The 20,556-nt window shown below is 37.9% G+C and overlaps 1 protein-coding gene across 1 annotated transcript; it reads left to right on the top strand.

Moving 5' to 3' along the window:
- Positions 1-13,233: 13,233 nt before the first annotated feature.
- GIMD1 (GIMAP family P-loop NTPase domain containing 1) lies at positions 13,234-18,792 on the top strand. The gene is made up of 3 exons (XM_061463946.1): positions 13,234-13,735; positions 15,641-16,056; positions 18,520-18,792. Exons 2-3 carry the CDS (start codon positions 15,664-15,666, stop codon positions 18,790-18,792), a joined length of 666 nt encoding a protein of 221 aa, XP_061319930.1. The 5' UTR covers positions 13,234-13,735; positions 15,641-15,663.
- The last annotated feature ends 1,764 nt before the right edge of the window (positions 18,793-20,556 follow it).

Below are 20,556 nucleotides of genomic sequence, written 5' to 3'. Positions count from 1 at the left end.
TGAGCATGATTTCTGCAAGCTTGAATTGACTTTTCTCACCCTATTTTCTTGTCTCTTGATGCTTTGATCTTGTGTGAAAGGAAGAACGGACCATAAAAACACTTAGACAGATATTCTGGCTTCACAGAACATGTTTTTTCCATTTTGACAATTTTTAATAAGGTTTCTGATTTCTTGAAGAACTGTAAAAAGAGAAACTGTGATTTCCACACACCCCCCCCCCAAAAAAAAAAAAGAAAAAAGAAAAATAGAAGAAAGATATCCAAAATAGTTATAAAACAGATATAAGGATATTCCAGTTAAAGTTCACCAAAACAAGTATCTCAAGATGTACATAATGAAATTGATATAAGCTCTATAAAGAATAGCTATAATTGTACCCTGAAAACAAAGGCATTTTTATGCTGTCATAAAACTACACACAGTAAAAAAGCTACAATTAATGAAGATAGATTTGCTGGAGGTGGCAAATATGAAATACATTAAACAGATATTAAGTAAGACAAACCCAGAAGTTAATTTTGAAGTTAAAAAATGTGGAACAGCAGCTGAAACTGAGAAGGAAAGCATTGTGCTGCTCGTAAATTGTAGAACTGTTAGTTTAGTGTTCTACTAATATAATTTTTATTCTGATTTTTCTCTGTAGAGTGCCAAAACTGTCAGTAGTCTTTACTGCTGTGTTATCAGAAGCTATATAGCCACATCACAACTAAAGCTGTTCACTAGAATCAAAACAACCAGGAGGAGCAAAATAAGTGTCTCAATATATATACAAGAAATGTACATATACCTTTTAAAAAGCCCCAAACTTCTCTCCAGGTACCCTAAGCTTTCTGTTTGCCAAGGTAATAGCTTTGATGAGGACCAGCAAGGCAATGAAAAAGAAAATTCTTGTTTGAGGCTTCTTCGGTTATTTCTTCTCTTACTGAGATACATTAAAAGGCACATTTCTAAGCCAACATCTTTTAAACTGTTCACACATTTCTACACTTTTCTGTAACGTAATTTGATAAAGCTAAATAGATCACTGTAGTATCAGAAAAAGTTCATACCCAACACTTGCAGGCAATTTTAGTTTGCAGGTTCACAGTTTACCTTTGTCAAGAAAGTTTCAGTTCTTGATGAAATAGTTCAGGCTTCAGGTTATGTCTTAGGGTCCTGCTTTTAATACATGTATTTGCAAAACAATCTTTAGAGAGAAGAATCAGATGCACACAGGGACCTGTGGTTTTTAGAAAAGCAGCAACTTTTCTCATGATGTGCACACATACCATATTCTGCATTTAAAAGTTGTATAGATACAATCCTAAAATGAAAACCATCGAGAAAACTGTTCATATCTACCAGCTGCTGACTCCCTGTTCTGGCAGGTAAGAATCCATGGACTTCATAGCTGGAACTGTCTGCCAAGCAGCCTAACATCTTTCCTCATTGAATATCAAAGCTTCTGCAACGTGAAGCATTTCCTTTGGGCCTCAAGGTGCAACATCTGAAGTTGCTCCAACAGAGACCAAATGATCATTTGTAACAAGGAGTAACTCAATTTCTTTACACTAGTCTTAATGAGATATGAGCTAGGGATTGGACGGGCCAGTAGAAGACAGAAGCAACTTAAATTTGCAGTGAGAGAAACACCAGTATTCATCAATGCACAGAGGTCTCATGACATGAACAGCAATGCCTGATTTTGTTTAATGTTGAATGCAACTTTCAAATAAATGAAGTAGGAACATGGGAGAATTCCGTTGTTTGGGACCACCAACCTAAATCAAATCCCTGACCGGGAGTGATAGAACAAGAACTTGAGAAAGATGCTCTTTCATCAGCTTGAAAAAGATGTCTGATATTCTGTTACAGAATACCAACACTCCTTGTTCTTTTGTAGACAGAATATACGACCCAAGAGAAATGAGTATCAGAGAGGAGGAAAAGGTACTTAAAGATAGTGTCTTTTTATCAGTGACAAAACATCTCTCCCGTTTCTTGGAAAGTTTAGAAATGTGCTGCTTTTTATCCTTTCAAGAAATATTTTTCTCTCTCTCAATTCAGACTATTAAAAATAATAAGAGGAATATAATACAACTTTAAATGAGAGTTTATACATTACATGTTTTATGGCAGCTGCTTTTATTTCACTTTAGATTAAGAACGCCTTTATGTTGAAGCTTTGGAGCTGACCTTACAAAGCAGCAATACCATTAGCCCTGAAGCACATGTTTCCCATTTAATGTTTCTGAGGTAACATTCTTTGTGAAAGTGAGAGAAATGAGAACACAAACTTGCAGGAAAAATAAAAGTCTGAGTGTCCTCGTTTGGAACAGAATTAAAGTCAGTTTGGACACTTGAAAATATGAAGTGAGAGGCCATGGCCTTACAAAGAGTTTCTCAATGTGATCCCAAGAGTTACAATGCTCAGCTTTCCTTTAGTATGCCATAGCTCATTGTCATTTCCTCTCAAGAGGCTGAACATATTTTGCCATCTCAATTTGAAGTGAAAGGTCTCGCTTACATCAATGTTATTTCAGTTTTAACCAGCATTACTCAAATGATTTATAAGCATGCCCAACCAAAAGAGCACAGTTGTAGTTCTAGCAAATGAACCCAATGGAGTTATTCTGGAGTACAGCAGAAAGGAATTTGACCTGCTGTATTTGCAAGAGTCATGAGTTACTGTTATGCATGGAAATTGAACTTATCTTCATGATGAAGCTTGGTCAGTATTGTTCAGCTACTGCTACAGTCATGATTTTATGCTTGAAAGTCTTTGCAGTTGGTGAATCTGAGAAGCTGCAGACTACAAGGTTCAAGGTGAACCCAAAAGAGACTGACAAACACAGGAAAGAGCTGGACAAGGGCACTGTTTGGTAGCCACTGGATGCTCTTTATTTTGGAACCTTGCCAAAGAACAGAAAAACTGAATGCACAAGAAAAGGACATAAACTGTATGATTTGGAAGAAAAGCAGACAAATTCAGTGCTAAAATTCCCATCTATGCCAGTGAAAGCTGGATCCAGGTTCCTGTCAACATATGGCCTTTCACTCAAAGTAAGTCTCTTCTCTGAAACACACTTCTGCAAAGCCTTCCAACAGTAATGATGCAAGATTTCCTGGAGCTGAAGTCAGGTTCCCAAGCTCAGAGACTGCCCCCTGCACTGTTATCTAGGAACACCTTAAAAAGGAAGTCTCACGTCTCCATTCTGTTTTATTTTAAGGAGACAAAAAGGTTGTAACATTTGCATTTAAGCATTTAAATTCCCAATTCTGATTCAAAACTGCAACATTTTTCCCTTCCTACTAATTCAAATGAGAATTCTTGGATGCTGAGCACTTCTGGAAATTAGAGACCTTATTCAGGGGACAAGACAATCAAAGAGAAGGCTACTTGGAACATCCTTCTGTGACACTCTTACCCTAAGCCTCAGAAGTTCCACCTTTTCCTAATCTTGCAGATAGTCTGAATTTACATTCCCGATATCAGATGCAAAGAGACACACCTATTTAATACGGATTCCAAACAAAACAAAAAAAAAAGTCATTATTTTAACACACAAAGCTGTACAATCTTACCATTTGCTTCACCAAGTTCATTTCCTCACTCTTATATAGACTCAGATTAGCATACTGCAACCAAATAAATCAACCAACAAACAAACCAGTCATTCTCCTGCTTTGTCCAGTCTAATCTTATCTTCCTGTTCATAAATTTTGCCCCACTTTGTGGTGCCTTTTCTTCACTTGGGCAATAATTCATCTTTTTCTGCTGGGCCTGCAGATGTGTAGCACTCTCTCATATAAAAGGATGACATATACCTCCACTCTTCCCTTTCATTTTGGACAGGGCTTTTTCCTACTGCGCAACTGCAGTATTGGGGAAGAAGTAGTAACAACAGCACACTCCTATGACATTTTTGCCAAGAGTTAGCAGATATTCCTTGTCAATATTGCATGTAAAAATTTATCCTCTGCCTGTAAAATCCTTCAGTTTATTTTGATGTATTTAACTTCTTACTCTGAAACACAGCAAACCAACAGTTTACTGTTGACATAGCTGCAGTTAAGTGACTCCAGTGTCTAAATTTGCATTTCAATAAGGTTAGGCACATTCAGATCCAAGAAATCTGAAAGGTGAAACTATAAATGTCATGTGCAAGGGCAGACTTAAGTATCCAATATGTCTTATTCGAATTACAGTTTGAATTAATATATCATACTTGTACTAAGGTCCTAAAAGGCTATTTTCACCAGATTACAGTGCAAATTGCAATTCTGTTACAAGCTTTATGTCCATGATTAAATACAAACTGGGGGCAAATCCCCTCTTCCCTTTCTTTTTTCTTTTTGTTTTGTTCAATAACTGGTCTTGTTATCATGAAATGGGATGAAACAGGCCAATATTTAGATTTCTGCTCAGTTTTCTGTGTTTGGTCATTTTGACTTCATTCTCTTTGATGTCTAAAAAATAATATTTCTTCATGCTGCTTCTATTCAAAGGCAAGAAAGTATCTCTAATTATTTTGGTGTGCTATGAATAAGCATGGAGATGCTGGGACAGGAAACACATACATGACATTACAATTAAAAAAGACGAATTTGTTAGCAGTTCCGTAATATTCCCTAAATGCAGAAATTCTAAACACTGAAGTCATCTGCATAACTCCTCTTTTCAGTTGCCAGGGTCCACAAGCTGAATCTTCCATAACAGTTATTATCATGGGGTGTAAGACAGCGAGCCGAATTTTGTAGACTAATATTAAACAATGCAGCACAAGTCAGTATGATACAGGGCATACTTCAAGCAGCCACTGAATCTCTCATATACTAAAGCAGAGTCTTTTCATGTGAACTATTTCTGTGTTATGATTTCTCATGCTTTCTCAGCATGTTCTGGTAGATGTCTGCCTTTCCCAACAACATCTATTTGCAAAGCCTGTCAGCTCCACATGCAGCCTGTGGAACTTCGGTGCTAAAGGTAGGTTAAGAATTATGCCTTTAAGAAGCTACTTCTTACCATTTCTAAGAAAGCATCTATTTTATTTATTCATACAGTGAAGTTATGTGTTTGAAGGATAAAGAATATACAGCAGAAACACTGCATTTGGAGCTCTTACAGAATGACTGAAGTCTTCATCACACTCTCCCAGCCTCCAGTGAACTCTCCCACATCCTACCAGAAAACAGAAGCTATTTTATAACCAAACAATTTGAGTGATGGCATCAAAGGTGTGCCAGATCACTACACACAGACTTCTAATTAAAAGTAAGACTTCTCTACCATCTGTTTAAGGCTGTCTCTCTGTAGCAACCTACTTTACATTTCAGGGCTTTGCCACAGGCCTTCGGAGCTCCCTCAGGAAGCACCAAAACTCAATCAACTGTTGAATTTTGTCACAGATAATTTAGCCACTGAATCCTAATTGTATGCATGGTAAAGAGAGAGTACTTCCTTGAATAAGGATGGATTTATCTATGCTACAGTAAGAATTCTCAAAAACAGTTTAAAGTCCCAAACTTGCCAGAAAATAACACCTAAAAGGTGATCATGGGAAGGAATTTAAGATGCAGCTCTCTGACAGATGTTTAAACCAGCACATCTTCTGCACAAATGCAGTAAATTTATATATAATCATCCAGTTATTCAAATCTGAAACAGGAAAAAACAAAGACATGTTTTCTCTTTACACCAACATTATAAATTAAGATGAAAATCGGGTCTTGTGAGGTTACGGAAATGCTGACAGCTGAAAGGTTTTGTTCCCGCATTACAGTTTCCATCGTTTTTGTTTTTTTTTCCTTAGAAAAAACCTCAACAAATCTGTTCTCTTGCTTGAGACAAATACCATTTCTAAAGAAAGAGTTGTGGGTGTAAGACTTAAAAAATGAGTTCTCTTGTTTGTTTTTCATGATGATTTTGTGCTGACTCTAAAAAAAGGTTTTGTAAAACCTCAGCTGATGAGAATGGGCACGCACTGTTTGAGCTACAGTAAAGATAATGTAAAAATGTCAGTTCACTATATAAGTTTATTTTTTCCAATACAAAACTAAACTTCACTTGAAGCCCTAAATTATTCCTGCTGGTTCACTAAACAGGGAGACAGAAAATTTTGTTAACCTACTGGGAGTCATCATTTGGTCTCTGCTATACGTCTGTCCTCTGTGCACCTCTGTTCTGAGAAAAGACCTACTGAACATTGCATGACGGTAAGTTATAGCTGAGTTTTCACCAGCAGCACTGCATTTCCCTTGCGCTACAGATGGAATACTCCCATCTCTCCCACAGAGGTTACTCACAGCATGACACCACATTTTAAACTTGCCTCATGGTTTAGTGTACTGTATCATAAAATACATCACAGACTTTAACTATTTGGATAAAAAACATAGCTAACTACATGCAGGGGAAGCTATACTTCAACTTACTTTATCATAGTCCATGAACTTCATAGTGGGTTAGTGAAGTCGCACAATCATCATCCTTCCCTCCTGACCTGTTAGTCCCAGTCTGTACAGGGAACCCAGGCTCGCATCAGAACTGGAATTACTGGCAAGAAACAACTCATTCCAGGATGCCAGATGTCTGATAGAGGAGGAAAACCAAACCCAAATGAAACAACTAAATAACACCCTAGAAACTTTCTTTGAGGCACAGAGGCAACTGTCAACTAAGGAAACTAATGGATGGAAGTTGCACCTAGCTCTTCCTGGCTGGAAAGACAGTCACATGGAGAAGGAAACAAGCCATACCTAGATGGGGAAGGTGGCAAGCAGTCTCCTAATCAAGACTTTGATAACCTGAAGGAGCAGAGCGTATTCACTGAATTTGTACTGACAAACTGGTTTGCAGACCTCAAGGCACAGAAAAGAAAAAAAAAGACCTCTTCTCCCCTCTCCTAAAAAAAGCCCAAACACCAAAAATGCTCAGAACAATACACAATATAAACTGGCTTCTGAAAACTTCAGTCTGGTTCCTATTTGTTTCTTCATGTACTAGTAATACCCTTAAAATTTCCAGCCTTTAAATTTTGGGGACTTAAACAAGTAAAACGTCTGACATCAGAAGGAACTGGGTTCACAATTTCTGTGTGCCATGTGGAGTGCTAGACCTGAAGTTTTAACTGAAGATACTTGCAAGAAGGCTTTCACTGTGTGCAGATGTTTCAGTCTGCCAAGCACTGACATAACAAGCAAGACAAACACAGGATAAAATCCAATAGACCTGCAACTTCTCAGTCCTCTGCTGTTTCTGAAGCTCAAGTGTGACTTCCATTGCTCCTAGGTCCAGTGCTCACTGGAAGCAGGCTTCAGGTCTTTGGTGTTTGCACAGACATTTATTTTTCTTGTCCGTACCAAAACTTTAATTTCAGGAGAGCAAGCAGGGATACAACTCTGTATTTTTATTAACAACAAGCAGATTTCCAGCCACTGAATAAGGTCTATCACACTTCAAGCCCTAAAGATCCTAGAAACTCTGCACACTTTACAGAAGTACCACATTCCTGAACACGGCACATTGCAGATGCTACAGCACACACAGCATTGAAGACCAGAAATATTCCAATTTCTTAAATCATTTCCACTGTCAAAGGAAGATATAGGCATTTTTGCCCCTTTTATCCCCTCTTGCAGAAAGGACACCGATTTAAAAAGCTCCAATCTCACAGTATTTTGTGACAGTTGATACTGGAAAGTTACAAGCATTGGGGTCAATTACTGAGTCTGAGGCGCAGAGTCCCAAAACACACACCAGCTCTGTAACCGTGACTGTGTAACTTTGTAACTGCACTCTTTCCTTACACATACTATTCAGAATTTTAATAAACCATCTACAGCAAATCACTAAACAACCGCATTGCCAAAGCAAGCCACACTGGCTTGTAAGACAACTTTTACAGCGTAATCCTAGCATTACATGTTCAAGTGGCTTGACATCACGAAGTATGTTGGAAGATGCCCTCAGATTCAGCTTGTTTGGAATGTTTTAAAATACGAAAAGCGCCTGTTCAGGCTTATGTCCACAAGGTATCATGATCATCAAAACAAATATACTTCTAATTAGTATTCCAGTTTCTTAAACTTGCATTTTTAAGAAATGCTCTTTGCAATTGAGCATATTGCTTCTAAAGCATAAGTATACAAAGAGAAGACAGAAAAGATTCATAATCAGAATTAAACATAAAAGATACCAGGTTGTTACTTATTGGGTATTTTAAAGCAAGTCCTCAACGTGTTATGTGTTTCCTTAGAAATACAAACACACTGCAAAAAATAAGAAAATGGAGGAACTGAGTACTAAATCTGCCCTGAACACATGCTATTGAGTAGAAAGCTGTCATTTTCACACATCCTTGAGTTCAAGCTTTATATGCTCTGTATTCCTGACATTCTATGAAACATCTCTTAATGATTAGAGTACGTAAGAGTAGCAGCGAGACCAGTTAAACCCTGTGTATCAGTGCAAGTTCTATGGTTATTAGTGTTACCCTTCCCAGGCATTGTGGGAATATTTTTGGAAAGTGATCTTAAGTCATTTAGGTCGCTATAGAGCAATCTCCAATATGATAAAAATACTTTTGTTAAAATGCAATCAGTGCTGTTACTGCCCTGCAGAAATCTGGTTTCCCTTCAGTTAAATCAATCCTACTATACATCTTCAAAAGAGGTGAATACTCCCCATACTATTCAGATGAGGAAACTGAGAAATTGTGCAGCTTCTCAGAATAAGGGAATGAGTGTTACAGAAACAGCAGCCAGATCTAGGTTTCCTGAACTTCCAGGTATGTTTGCCATTCGCAGGACTTTTGCCCCAGATGCAAAATATTTTTACACACATGGATGAATTTTGAGGCTAATCAGAAGAAGGTGAATGAGTATTATGCCAGTCACGGAGTTCATCCAACTAAGTACGTATAAAGGAAAAAGGGTTCTTCCTTAAGTCTGTATTTTCATACTTTCTGATTATTGTTTCTTTCTGAAATATATGCCTTTGAAATCAAGTTTATGACTTCAGGGTGGGAGAGGTGGGATATTGGGGCGGGGGTTATGTTATTTTTGTATGTATAGTCTTACTTGCAATATCAGCTTTATTTGGACATTTTGCATATGTCAGACCTGAAGCACAGTCCTATGGCTAAACCTGCACACTAGTGATTTATGCCCAACCGCTATATTAGAAATAACATATCCTGGCAACATGGATGAAAATAAGATAGTTTCAATATCTCTAATCTGCTCAAGAGACAGTATAGCACAATATATTAAAAAAAATCCTTTACATATAAAAAAAAAAAAAAAAAAAAAGAAACAAAAGAAAGAAAAAAATGTCCCCAAAAATTATATGAGAAAATCATTACTTAAATTGGAGAATGTTTGAATTAGTAAGGGAATTAAGAAACTGGCAAGCTGTGACAGTGTGATGTGCTCTATTTTACAATGCATGCCCCAGCATTTTGAAAAGCCAGGTCACCCCAAACCATACTAACAGGAAACAAGAAAAAAACGTGCTCTTGTGGCTTATTACAGTGCTCTGTTCTTAGCGCACTCTGAAGCAGAGCGCTTCGAAGAATAACATTTGTGTCAACTGGAGAGACACAATACTTCCACAGCAGACTTACCAGATCAGCATGTACTGATACTGGTTTCGAGGATGAAGTTGCCTATTATTTGCAGAGGATGAAGGAAAAGGGTATCTTGTGGATCTTGATGACTGAGTGAATGGGGGAGAGGGAGAAGGAGGATGTCTGACTGATATCACTATGCTGATAGTCCTGCTCAATCTCCTTGTAAACACAAGGTGGGTCCTTGATCTGTCTTTCTGCCAGCAGTATCAGTGTGAGAAGTACAGTGGGAGCCTAGGGAACTGATTCCACAGTTGTACCAGCAGACCAGTTGTCTGACAGCTGATGCAACTGAAGCATTAGCCTGGAGCTATACCCCACCTGCCTTCCCCTTAGCAATGCCAACGTAGTAGCACATAACCTACACAGCCATCTACACTGCAAAGAGAAACATGGTAAGTGCTTACTTTTGTTAAAAAATACTAAGGATGTTGGGGATTGGTTTAAGCAAAGGGAAGGAAAAAAAAGGTCTGTTTTAAGAAAGTATTAGTGTATTTTGTGTGTGTGTTCCTTTAGGATCACCACAGACACTTTTGTTTTGAACACAGTCCAAAAGGAGTAGAGCCTCAGTAGATCTGTCTGTCCTATCTCTCATCAGTGATGTGCTTTATGTGTTTTAGAAATGACACATCTAACAGAATAAAGCCACACTGACTACATGGACTGCATACCTTTCTGGATTTCTCATGTTATTTGGGAAGGCTAAGAGCTTTCCTCTGTGTGTGGCAATACATAAAATGGCCTCACTGGGTTTTCTCTAAGTAATAGAAATTCATCAAAGCACATCTTAAATTACTTATTATGGCATCATCTTGAACTAAAATGAGAGCCCACATCAGGAAAGAAGCTGTAAGGGATGGGAAGGCGTGGGAACTGAAAGATGACACATGGTAAGACACGCCATGTGCCTAAGGAGAAACTATGCTATTTCAGTTTACAAGATCTAGCCTGCTCGGTATACCCTAACAAGCATCACAGAGAGCTTGTTTAGGGTGCATGCAAACCAGCTGGGTGATCACAGGGACTACAACAGAACAGCAGCTGACACAGTAATGCGACTAAGATGCATTGCAATTGCAGTTAACTCTAGATAAACACAAATCCAACAAGCACTTGCAAATGATTTTAGCTTTAGTTTTTCAAAGGCAACTAAAGAAGCTGGATACACATGCTGCTTATTTTCAGGGGCCCTACCACCTTAGATTCTTGACAATTCCTCACTAGACTTGCTTGGTATTTCTGTGGGAGCAGTACAAGGCTTTCTTTATCAGTTACAGGAAGCCTTCCTGCCTGCCAATGTGTAATAGGCTCAGTTTTGGTTTTCTCTTTGTCACTTCAATAATAAAGTTATACAAAACAAAGAAAATAAAATTAAAAGCTTACCCAATGGCAGTGAGCATTGCTAAAAAGCATCTAAAGCAATCTTGTACCCTGTACTTGTTCTTTGCAAATTCATACTGATAGTAGATTTTATGATCTCATATCCAAAGTCCCATAATAAATGTCCCCAACTCAAAAGCCAATGAAAACAAAGGTTTAGATTAGAAAAACAATCAAATAAGGGGCAGTAACATTTCCAGTTTCTTACCTGCTACCTTTCCACTACTGCTGCTCAAATTGGTTGAGGTGCTACGCTGTCTGCATTTTACATATCAAATAAAAAATGTTTCCTGTCACAAAGGAGAGACAAATGCTTTTTACATTTCTTATTTCAAGACGCACTTGAAGACTCCTGTAATTATTCTATATTTTCTGATGCTTTAGCTCATTTCTGACCTGGTATTGTATTTCAGCAGCGGACTCGAGCAGGGGGCCCCCAGCAGAGTTTTACAGTACCTGTGGTGCAGGCTGATACTGCCACCTTGGGGAAGACTTTTTCCACGTACGTTGAGGAGCCTAAGCAAGTGTCCTATAAATCAGCTTGATTTTTTTCCTTGTCATATAGTCCCAAGAAGGGCTTCTTAAAATCTTCCGCCCGTGCTGTTGTAAGATCTTCCAGATGCATCCCAACTGGGACTGTATTACATTCACAATAATGATCTAAAGAAATGCCTTTTTCTGTGGAGACGTGTGCTTAGCCAAGTTATAGCCATCATTTAAGCAGTGCCTCATTTCCAGTACTCTTTATTTTACAGCCATCTTTCTTAGCATAAAAGTCCTGTTCTGCATGCAACTGAGCAAGCTATAATTTGCATACAACAGTCTGCTTCTGGGATTCTACCTTTCTTGGTAGTCTAAATCCTTGTCCAGGCACAGCCAAATTATCCCCTTGGCAGGCTATTAGCTCAGTTGGATGTGACTGCTAGGACATACCTCTGCTTCAGATGTCATAGAAGGCATTACTGTGCATAGGAACAGTCCAACAAAAAGTACAGAGCTACACTGTGACAATATAACCAAAATCAAGACTTCTAGGCAAATTAAAGAAAGCATGTGGATTTATATCTACAGGTTTATGAGGAAGACCTATCATTTTGCTTTACAAGTCACCCTCCGTTCAGACTTGAGTTCATATCCATTAGCAAATGAAGGAACCTTGCTACTTTATATATAAATATAGGCTTGATACACAAAGACTGTGCACAGGATTGAGCCGCAAGCCTTTTCACAGTGGAAATAATCAGTGGTTGCCTTGGCTACACATGCAATACAGGAAAAGATTTAATGTTTCACCTCTCATCAGGTGAGGCTCAAGAGCAGGAAACTGTCTGAAAACAACTAACTTGTCTATCAATGTAGTCAAAACCACCAAGCAACAAAATTATTACACATCCATCTGGAGCCAAGTAACAAAACCAGTGAATTCTTTCATGATGAATGATGCAAATTTACACAAGGAGGATGTGAAGGCACCATTAACTCCTACCTTCTGCTAAAGCACTAGCTGTGCTTGTGGTACCACAGCGGAAGACAACAGGCTTCTAGAGCAATTCAAGTCTCTCTCCACTGCTGTGGCAGGCAGGAACAGCCCTAGCACTGCAGTAACCCAATACTTACCGATTCCCACAGAGAACTAAATTTTGGATGACAATATCACCAGCTGGACTGGCCTATCAAAACACCTTCCTGTTTTCCTCCCACCACAGACAGCCTAGTACCAGATTCCTGTTCTTACTGTAATGGCGCATACCTTAATACCTCTGGAGTAAACATGTGCTTCCACCCATCTGGGATTTAGAGCCAGAGAGGAGGCTTATCTAAACCCTTCCTTGTGAACAGACAAGGGCTTATTCCAATCTTTCATTTTATTGCTACAACCTGATAATTAATGCACAAATTCGTATTAATTTCATCATTAAGGCATAGAAGTTTAAATTAATGACTTTCCCCCTTGTGCAAAATTGTCTAAAATGCAAGTGATAGGTTCTTACTGGACAGTCTTTTTATCCCTGGTTTTAATGCTACTATAGCATGGCAAAGAATTACGCTTGCAAGAGAAATCATGGAATCACAGAATGGTTTGGGTTGGAAGGGACCTTGAGATCATCTAGATCTAAAACCCCTGCCAAATGTTTCAAGCTAGCAAACCAGCAGCTAACACATACGACTGGCAGTGGTGCAAGTCTTCAGTCTTCTTCCAGATTTCACAAATAATTTCTGTATTTTAATCCATTTTTTTATTATTATTTTAATCCGTATTTGTTAGGCAAACAGCTTTACATCTGCATATGCTTTACATGGTACTTTGAAAATATTGCAATTATTAATTCATTAAAATTATAAGAGAAAGTTCATCTGCTCTTCACATGCATATATGAACACCCATTCAAGAACATGCAGCACAAAATAATCCCTGACCCTCCATTACCACTGTCACATTTAACTGATGGTAGAACAAAAGTAACTTAAAAAAAAAATAAAATTCAAATTCAACTTCATACAATCACTAAAGTGATTGCAAAAAACGCATCTGCAGCTAAGTTGCAAAAATTCATTGCCAATTACTGACCAAACCTATTAAATGGAGATCTATTAGTAACAGATTAACCAGGTTAATGTGTACGTATCAGTCTCAGCATGGTACACTGCTGCTGTTAGTTTCAAAGTTCACATATGAACTTCTTTTTACACTGCACACATGGTTCGTGAAGTCTGAATGAAAAAGGAATTTAAGGGAAAATAAGGTAAGTGATATAATATGAAATTAATGTCATTATTTAAGCATAGACTGCTTACTGGAAAAAAAAAAATAAATCCTCGATCACAGGAGGATGGGGCCAGGAGGGGGCTGGTCTCTGCTCCCAGGGAACAAGGGACAGGACGAGAGGAAATGGCCTCAAGATGCACCAGGGGAGGTTTAGATGGAGATGAGGAACAATTCCTTTCCCAGAGGATGCTCAGGCATTGGAACAGGCTGCCCAGGGCAGTGGTGAAGTCACAGTCCCTGGAAGTGTTCACACACTGTTTAGGTGAGGCCCTCAGTGCCATGGGTTAGTGGTGGCTTTGACAGTGCTGGGGAATGGTTGGACTTGATGATCTTAAAAGTCTTTTCCAACCTGGTTGATGTTTCTATGATTCTGTGATTCAAAAAAGGAATACAAAACATGCATGACCACCACGTCATATTACTGTGCGACAGAAAAAGAATACAATGCATATCCAGACTGATGAATAACTGATGACAACCATTTCATAATGTGTCTTTTTTAAAAAGGTATTTTTAGTAAAAAAAAAAAAAGTAAATTGATCATTGAAAAATCCACAAAAACCTTACTTGAATTCAGTAGGGAAGATCATAATGCTACAAAATTAGTATGTTAACAGCTCTTTTATGTTTGGCTTTGTACTGAAGTTATTTCAGAAAGATTGATTTGGGCATGGGCTTAATATGAGGGAGAAAGCTGGAACTGCATGTGCAAGAATCTAAATAAACTAATCACAGGAAATCCCATTCTAAAATTATTCAGGATCTCTTTGAGTGCCTAAACATAGCATGTTAAAAAAAAAAAACAAAACCAAACCATAAACACCACAACAAAACAATAAACCACCAACAAAAAAAACCAAACTTTCTCAAGTTCAGGTGCCACTGACAACTTGAAACCAACTACTTCTTTGCCAATAGTTTTCCATATTAGAAACACCTCTGAATTTATTTAATCAGTCAGTATTCCTGTTAGACAATTAACGTGCACCAAAACCCCTTCAGATACTAGATTACAAAAAAGTACAAAGAGAACAAGAGTATGTATTTATAAACAATTACAGTAACTGTAAATTACACCCATCACTCATCCCCATCCACCAGTCTACGCTTTTCTTTTCCACTAACTGCACTGTAAGTCTAGAGGTCTGTACAGTTGCAAAGTCTTGATTTCATGTGGGGTTAGAACCTGCAGCATTGGCTATTTCAGCCTTTTCATTAGGACATACTTCTAACATTTATCTACATCAGAAAGCACTTTCAAATTACCATCTATTTCAAAATTCAGTGGTAGCTGATCAAAGACATACTCTAAGCTGTTCTCTGCTGTGAAAAAGTGCTCCTTCCTTGACTATCCAATTTTTTTTCCTAAAAACTAAGTAAAGACTTACTTCTTGAAACATGGTCACTTAATAACAGCAGCAGATGTCACCATTCTCTCCTTCCTCCCCTAGCTTTCCTCCTTTTCATTACCAACTCTATCTGCATGCTGATCCTGTTTTCCATGGTTGTTTCCTAAGTCCTTCCTTCCTGTTGCTCTTCCTTAGCTTTATCTGCTTTACTTGTTCCCCACACACTTCTCACACCCAATTCTTTCCCAGCTCTTCAGTTTCTGCAAGTGTATGAGCTCAGCCTGTTAGGTTGCTCTTGTACCTGTGACACCTTCTGTGGGGTCTTGTTATTTTTAAGAAGCAGACTAAGAAGGGCAGCAAAGAGCTGTCTTTGGATCAGGCAGAGGTATACGTGCTGTACTTCATGTCTAGCTACGCCACACACTCCTTAAACATTTCAAGCAGGGCATGACACTCAAAAGATACTGAATTTTACAGTTTTTTGCTGGATCTTCTGAAACAGCTCATGTTATTTGTTCTTCACCTAATGACAGGTTTGGGGATAAAAGCACAGAAAATGCCAGGCAGCAATGAGATGACCATCAACCTTGTTGTCCTTGGAAGAACTCAGAGTGGTAAAAGTGCTGCTGGGAACAGCCTGCTGGGCAGCTCAGACTTTAAGAATTATTGCTCTCCAAGATCTGTGACTACATGCTGCAGCCTTGGCCGCAGCTGCTGTATTTTGGGAATTATACGAAGAAATGGCAGTGAGCTAGCTCTCCGTGTTCGAGTACTTGACACTCCAGGCTACCCTCACAGTAATCTGAGCAAAGAGCAGGTGAGAGACAGAGTGAGCTCAGCCCTGGCTCACCACTTCGGGGAGGAAGGCCTGCATCTCGCTCTCTTGGTCCTCAGGGCTGACTTGCCTCTGTGTCCGGATGAAAGCTATCATACAACTCAGTTCATCCAGGTAACAAATTAATAGTCACTGCCCTAATGGCAACTCTTCTATCTTCAGGTGACAATAGCTAGGAAAGAGTTGACTGTAAAAGTGAAATACAGAAGTGCAGCTGAAAACATTTCCTGAAACACAGCATTCACAACTCCCAACACCACAGCTACACTTACCACACTAAAACTGGAAATAGGCCAAAACTGTTCTCCCTGTGCATGGGCTTTTCTCCTTTTCAAAGAAAATTCTTCTCTCAGCAATCAGTTAAAACTTTATCATGAAAGTTCTAGCTGATTGAAAAGCTTTTAAAGCAAGCAAAAATCAGGTTACCTCACCCTCCTGCACTCTGTGTAGACAAAACGGAGCAACAGGTCCAAAATCCCACAGAAAATCTGACTGACCTGACACAAGGATGCTCAGCTCTGTCCTGCACTGTCACTACTGCTGTATCTGTAAGACAGAACAACTAGAAAGTTACCATGAATTTATTCATAAACGAAAAAAGATGCCAACAAATAGATAGTGCTCAGCTTATCTGTCTGATCAGATGAACTACTTTTGGACTATTAATGACAACAGAAAGGGTTTCAGTTGTTGCCAAAGTCACATTATGCTTTGCATCTGTCTTACACTAACGAACTTTATAAACATCTTTAGGACGAAAAGGACTTCCTGGTTCATCAAATCTTATCACCTGCTGTAACTGGTATTACCTAAATACATCTATAACATATATATGTAGTTAAAAATATATCAACATATACATATAGAGATAGAAAAACCGCTTTCAAGTGTTTCGATTTGCTCTTCTGTTACTTTCTGATTACTCTTTATTGGTAGGCTACTCCTCAATTTTCCAGTAGTTTAAGAGTTGGTTCTAATTTCAACACTCTTATTCATTATCTGTTTACATATACTTGTTTTCAGTGTTACTCTTTTCCCTTATACAGTTCTCCATCTCTCTATACTCCATGGTATTAAAGAGCAGCATTTACTCAAACTATTTTTACTCTAAGCCAATGAAAAATTATCATGTTCCTCAGTTTCAGACTGTTCTGGATCAAGTCCATGTGGGCATTAAAAGCGTAAGAGATGCCACTATGCCTTTTCTCTTTAAACGGACCCTTAAAACCCATACTGGAAAGAAAGCATGTTTAAAAATGATGATAAAGCAACACTTCTGTTTCATGATTACAGCTTGCTCTCAGCACATATAATGGTCAGCTTTTTAGTTACTTTCCACTTAGCAGACCAGATGCTGTGATTTCCTCAGCCACAACCAGGGCAGGGCAGCTGCCCGGATGTCAGGAATAGGAACTCTGTACTTTTATTGGTTATGTTTCAGTATGTCATTCCAAAAAGACATTAGCCTGAAGACTACCTTTAGCAATCAGGAGTTTTCACAACGTTCCTCTGCAAATTACAGATGGCGTATCAGTGAAGATAACACAGCCTAATGAATTCAGAGTGGTGGATACTGACTTCAGAACATTAGCATTGAGTGTGAGTCCTCAGCAAATCAAGGCACTATCCTTTCTTTCCAAAACTGATAACGCATCACATCCTTAGACAGCTTACCTCAAAAATTTGTGTGGGTACAATTTTTTTTTACCCTAGTGTCTAAAACAGATTAATCACTATCAATACACAGTTTTTTCTAACTCCCTGCTTACCCTGGAAGTAGAAAGGTATACTTTAAATCAGTTTTATGCACCTTGGTATTTAGGCTACAGTTAAGACCTTTGCAAAGTGGACTTTATTCCAAGTAGGTTCCTTGTCACACACGGGCGTTAGCATGATTGCACTGAAGTTGTAATTTCATTTACGTCTGCAAATGAAAGCCTGAGCACTTATTGCCATTAAAATTTTCTATACTCATTGCAAAAAGCAGCTTGTTTTCTCCATTCCCCTCCATCAGATGAACCACAGTAGTTAGACAAACTCTCTGGCCCATAGCTCAGATTGATGCATTTGATTTGTGATTGTCCTGAATTGCTGAGAATAGCTCAATTTTACAGGATGTAGCTGGAACTGCAGTTGGTCCTATGTATAAATTCATCATTTATTTTTTCAACACAAGGTAATTTGGTGATTTTGAAACGCAAATTTCAAATACCTGTAAAAACTGTAGAAATATGGATATGAGGAAACTAAAGATTTAAACAAATGTGTGACACAGCTAAACAACCATTTTTCCTTATTTACATAGACATTTTTTAACTGGAGAAATATTATCCACATCTGTAGCAAGAGAACAAAGAACTGCTAGCACTGCACAAACACATATTTCTACTTAAAATGGATGTCAATGTCTTGGGAAGGTGAAAAACCCCAAGAATTTCAGCAACTCAGATAGCATGAACTGGATTACTGCCAGGAAAAGAACATGTAGCTGGTCTGTTAATGCCGAAGTATATGAGGTGGCAGCGGGTAAGAGGAACAAGGAAAGATAACTATTTAGGATTTGGTTTTTTATTACAGGAACTTCTGGGTCCCACATGGAAGGATTTCACTGCAGTTCTACTTACTCATGCAGACAAGGCAGAAGAGGCTGGATTCAGCGAGGAAGAATACTTGCACAGTGCCTCAAGTACCCTGTTGTCACTTTTGAGCTCAGTACAGCATAAATACCTCTTCCTAGACAACCATAAGAGCATAATTAAAGAGGAAAGAGCTACTGTCTTAAGAAAGCTCTTGAATTTTATAAAACAAAATAATTATCAAAAGCTTCCACTTAAACATAACAAAGCATAAAATTAGCTTTCAGGTGCTCATTTGTCTATTTGCTATAGCAGGTAATATTTAATAAAAGAGTACTGGAACTGGAAAAGCCAACACCCATACAAAATACCTCTGAACAGTTGGAGATGTCTCCTTAGATTACCAAACTACTTGTCCTTCAGAGTACCTCACACTAGTGCATCCACAATCGTAGCTTCAAACACAAAATTCAAACAAGCTAGTGCTCTAAATCACAGTCCTAATATACATGTAGTCACAAATCAGATTTTATTCTCCACCAAACTATATACTGCAGTTCTTACAGAACACTGATCTGGAAAATAAAAGTTAAAAATGAATATTCAGACTGCTTCTTCAAGTTTTCAGGAGTTTCTCTGAATTCCAAAGTTTGTGAAGAGCTTTCAAGTATTAAATGCTAAGTTTTAAATACTGTAAAAGTACTTCTTTACCCCGAGTAAGAACTAGTTAGAATTGAGATTCTGAACTCCAAGAAGTTTGTTTAATACGACATTACTGGCTATGTAGTTTACACAGCAGATAAAATAGCTCCTATGTGCTTAACACTATTCAGCACATTTAAAGAACCAATACTCTTGCTTATTCCCCGATGCATGAAAAATTAATACAGTTTACAGGCACATACAAAAATCATCTGAAAAATAAAACCATTCATCTCTTCTTTTGTGCCTGTTCCTTTTAATTTTAAGTTATTGTCATTTTGTTTTACCAACCAGTTTACTGGATGAAGTTCAAAGCCTACAAAATCAGAGTGGCTATATGTTTTTTATTTCAGTAGTTAAAAAAGCACTTACTGTTTCAGTGGTTAGAAAGTAAGCAGTTAATTAAATATTACATGCCAAAGTATCTGAACTATCTCTAAAGATTTACTTCAAAAGTTTATTGTAAATTGATCTAAAATAGTTATTTTCAGATTATTAAAAGGCAGGAATTAAAAGAAGCAATTTGAGGCTATTACCACAGCAACAATGGCTACTTGTACTACATTATTATGGAATAATTCTAATAGTAACAACTGAAGAAGCTATTTCTGTTTTATAAATAATTTTTTTATATATATATACATATATATATTTTTTATAAAATATCACTGCGTAAAAACACATTAAAACAAAACAAACCTAAAAAAATTCAACTCATTTTATACCTGTTGGGGCACTGGAAACAGATATTTTTATGATAGTGTTTGACTAGCTCTGGCAGTCCATCTGCTCTTCATTCTTTTGGAAGGAAATATGAAATGGACTAGATAGATAAGACAAATAACTGTTACAGCAAAATGACAGTTTTGATCTTACTAACATGGTAACTTAATTGTGGGACAAGAAATTACACCTATTTGTCTATTTAGGGCACAAAGGGTCATAGTTTAATCTTCCCCTTACAACTGTCTGCAGACTACTGAGACAACACAGCCAAGAACAAGTTTGCAGAAGTTTATAATATATGTGAAAACTGCTTACATAAAGACGAGAAAAACTATTAAAAGGTAACAAGAAGAATGAAGATAATCATGGTCTTTACTGACCAACTGCTAGTCCTGCACCTCTTGGAGAACAGTTAGCACAAAAGGAAGATGGCAGAAATTTTTCCTTATTGAGATGCTCTTGCTCCATAGAGCATCTAAACCTTTTAGCTGTCCAGAAAATATGCTTGCCTCCCTGTATTTCTACCATGAACAAGCTTTGTCAATGAAGTCTTGAGCACTAAGTGGTTAATGACCTTTGACAATACTTAACCTCAAGGACAGTAAGCATG

Source organism: Pezoporus flaviventris, unplaced genomic scaffold, assembly GCF_033815535.1.
Source record: "Pezoporus flaviventris isolate CSIRO_AGI_PZ_B2104156 unplaced genomic scaffold, CSIRO_AGI_Pfla_v1 ptg000002l, whole genome shotgun sequence".
Classification (NCBI taxonomy): Eukaryota; Metazoa; Chordata; class Aves; order Psittaciformes; family Psittacidae; genus Pezoporus; species Pezoporus flaviventris.
Note: the sequence above shows the minus strand (reverse complement) of the source record. Positions and strands in the feature narration are given on the sequence as shown.

Excerpts from the sequence above, each read along its gene's own strand:
- GIMD1 (XM_061463946.1), top strand. The coding sequence starts at position 15,664 with ATGCCAGGCAGCAATGAGATGACCATCAACCTTGTTGTCCTTGGAAGA. Across the intron at positions 16,057-18,519 it reads ATACAACTCAGTTCATCCAG|GAACTTCTGGGTCCCACATG; the intron begins GTAACAAATTAA and ends TTTTTATTACAG.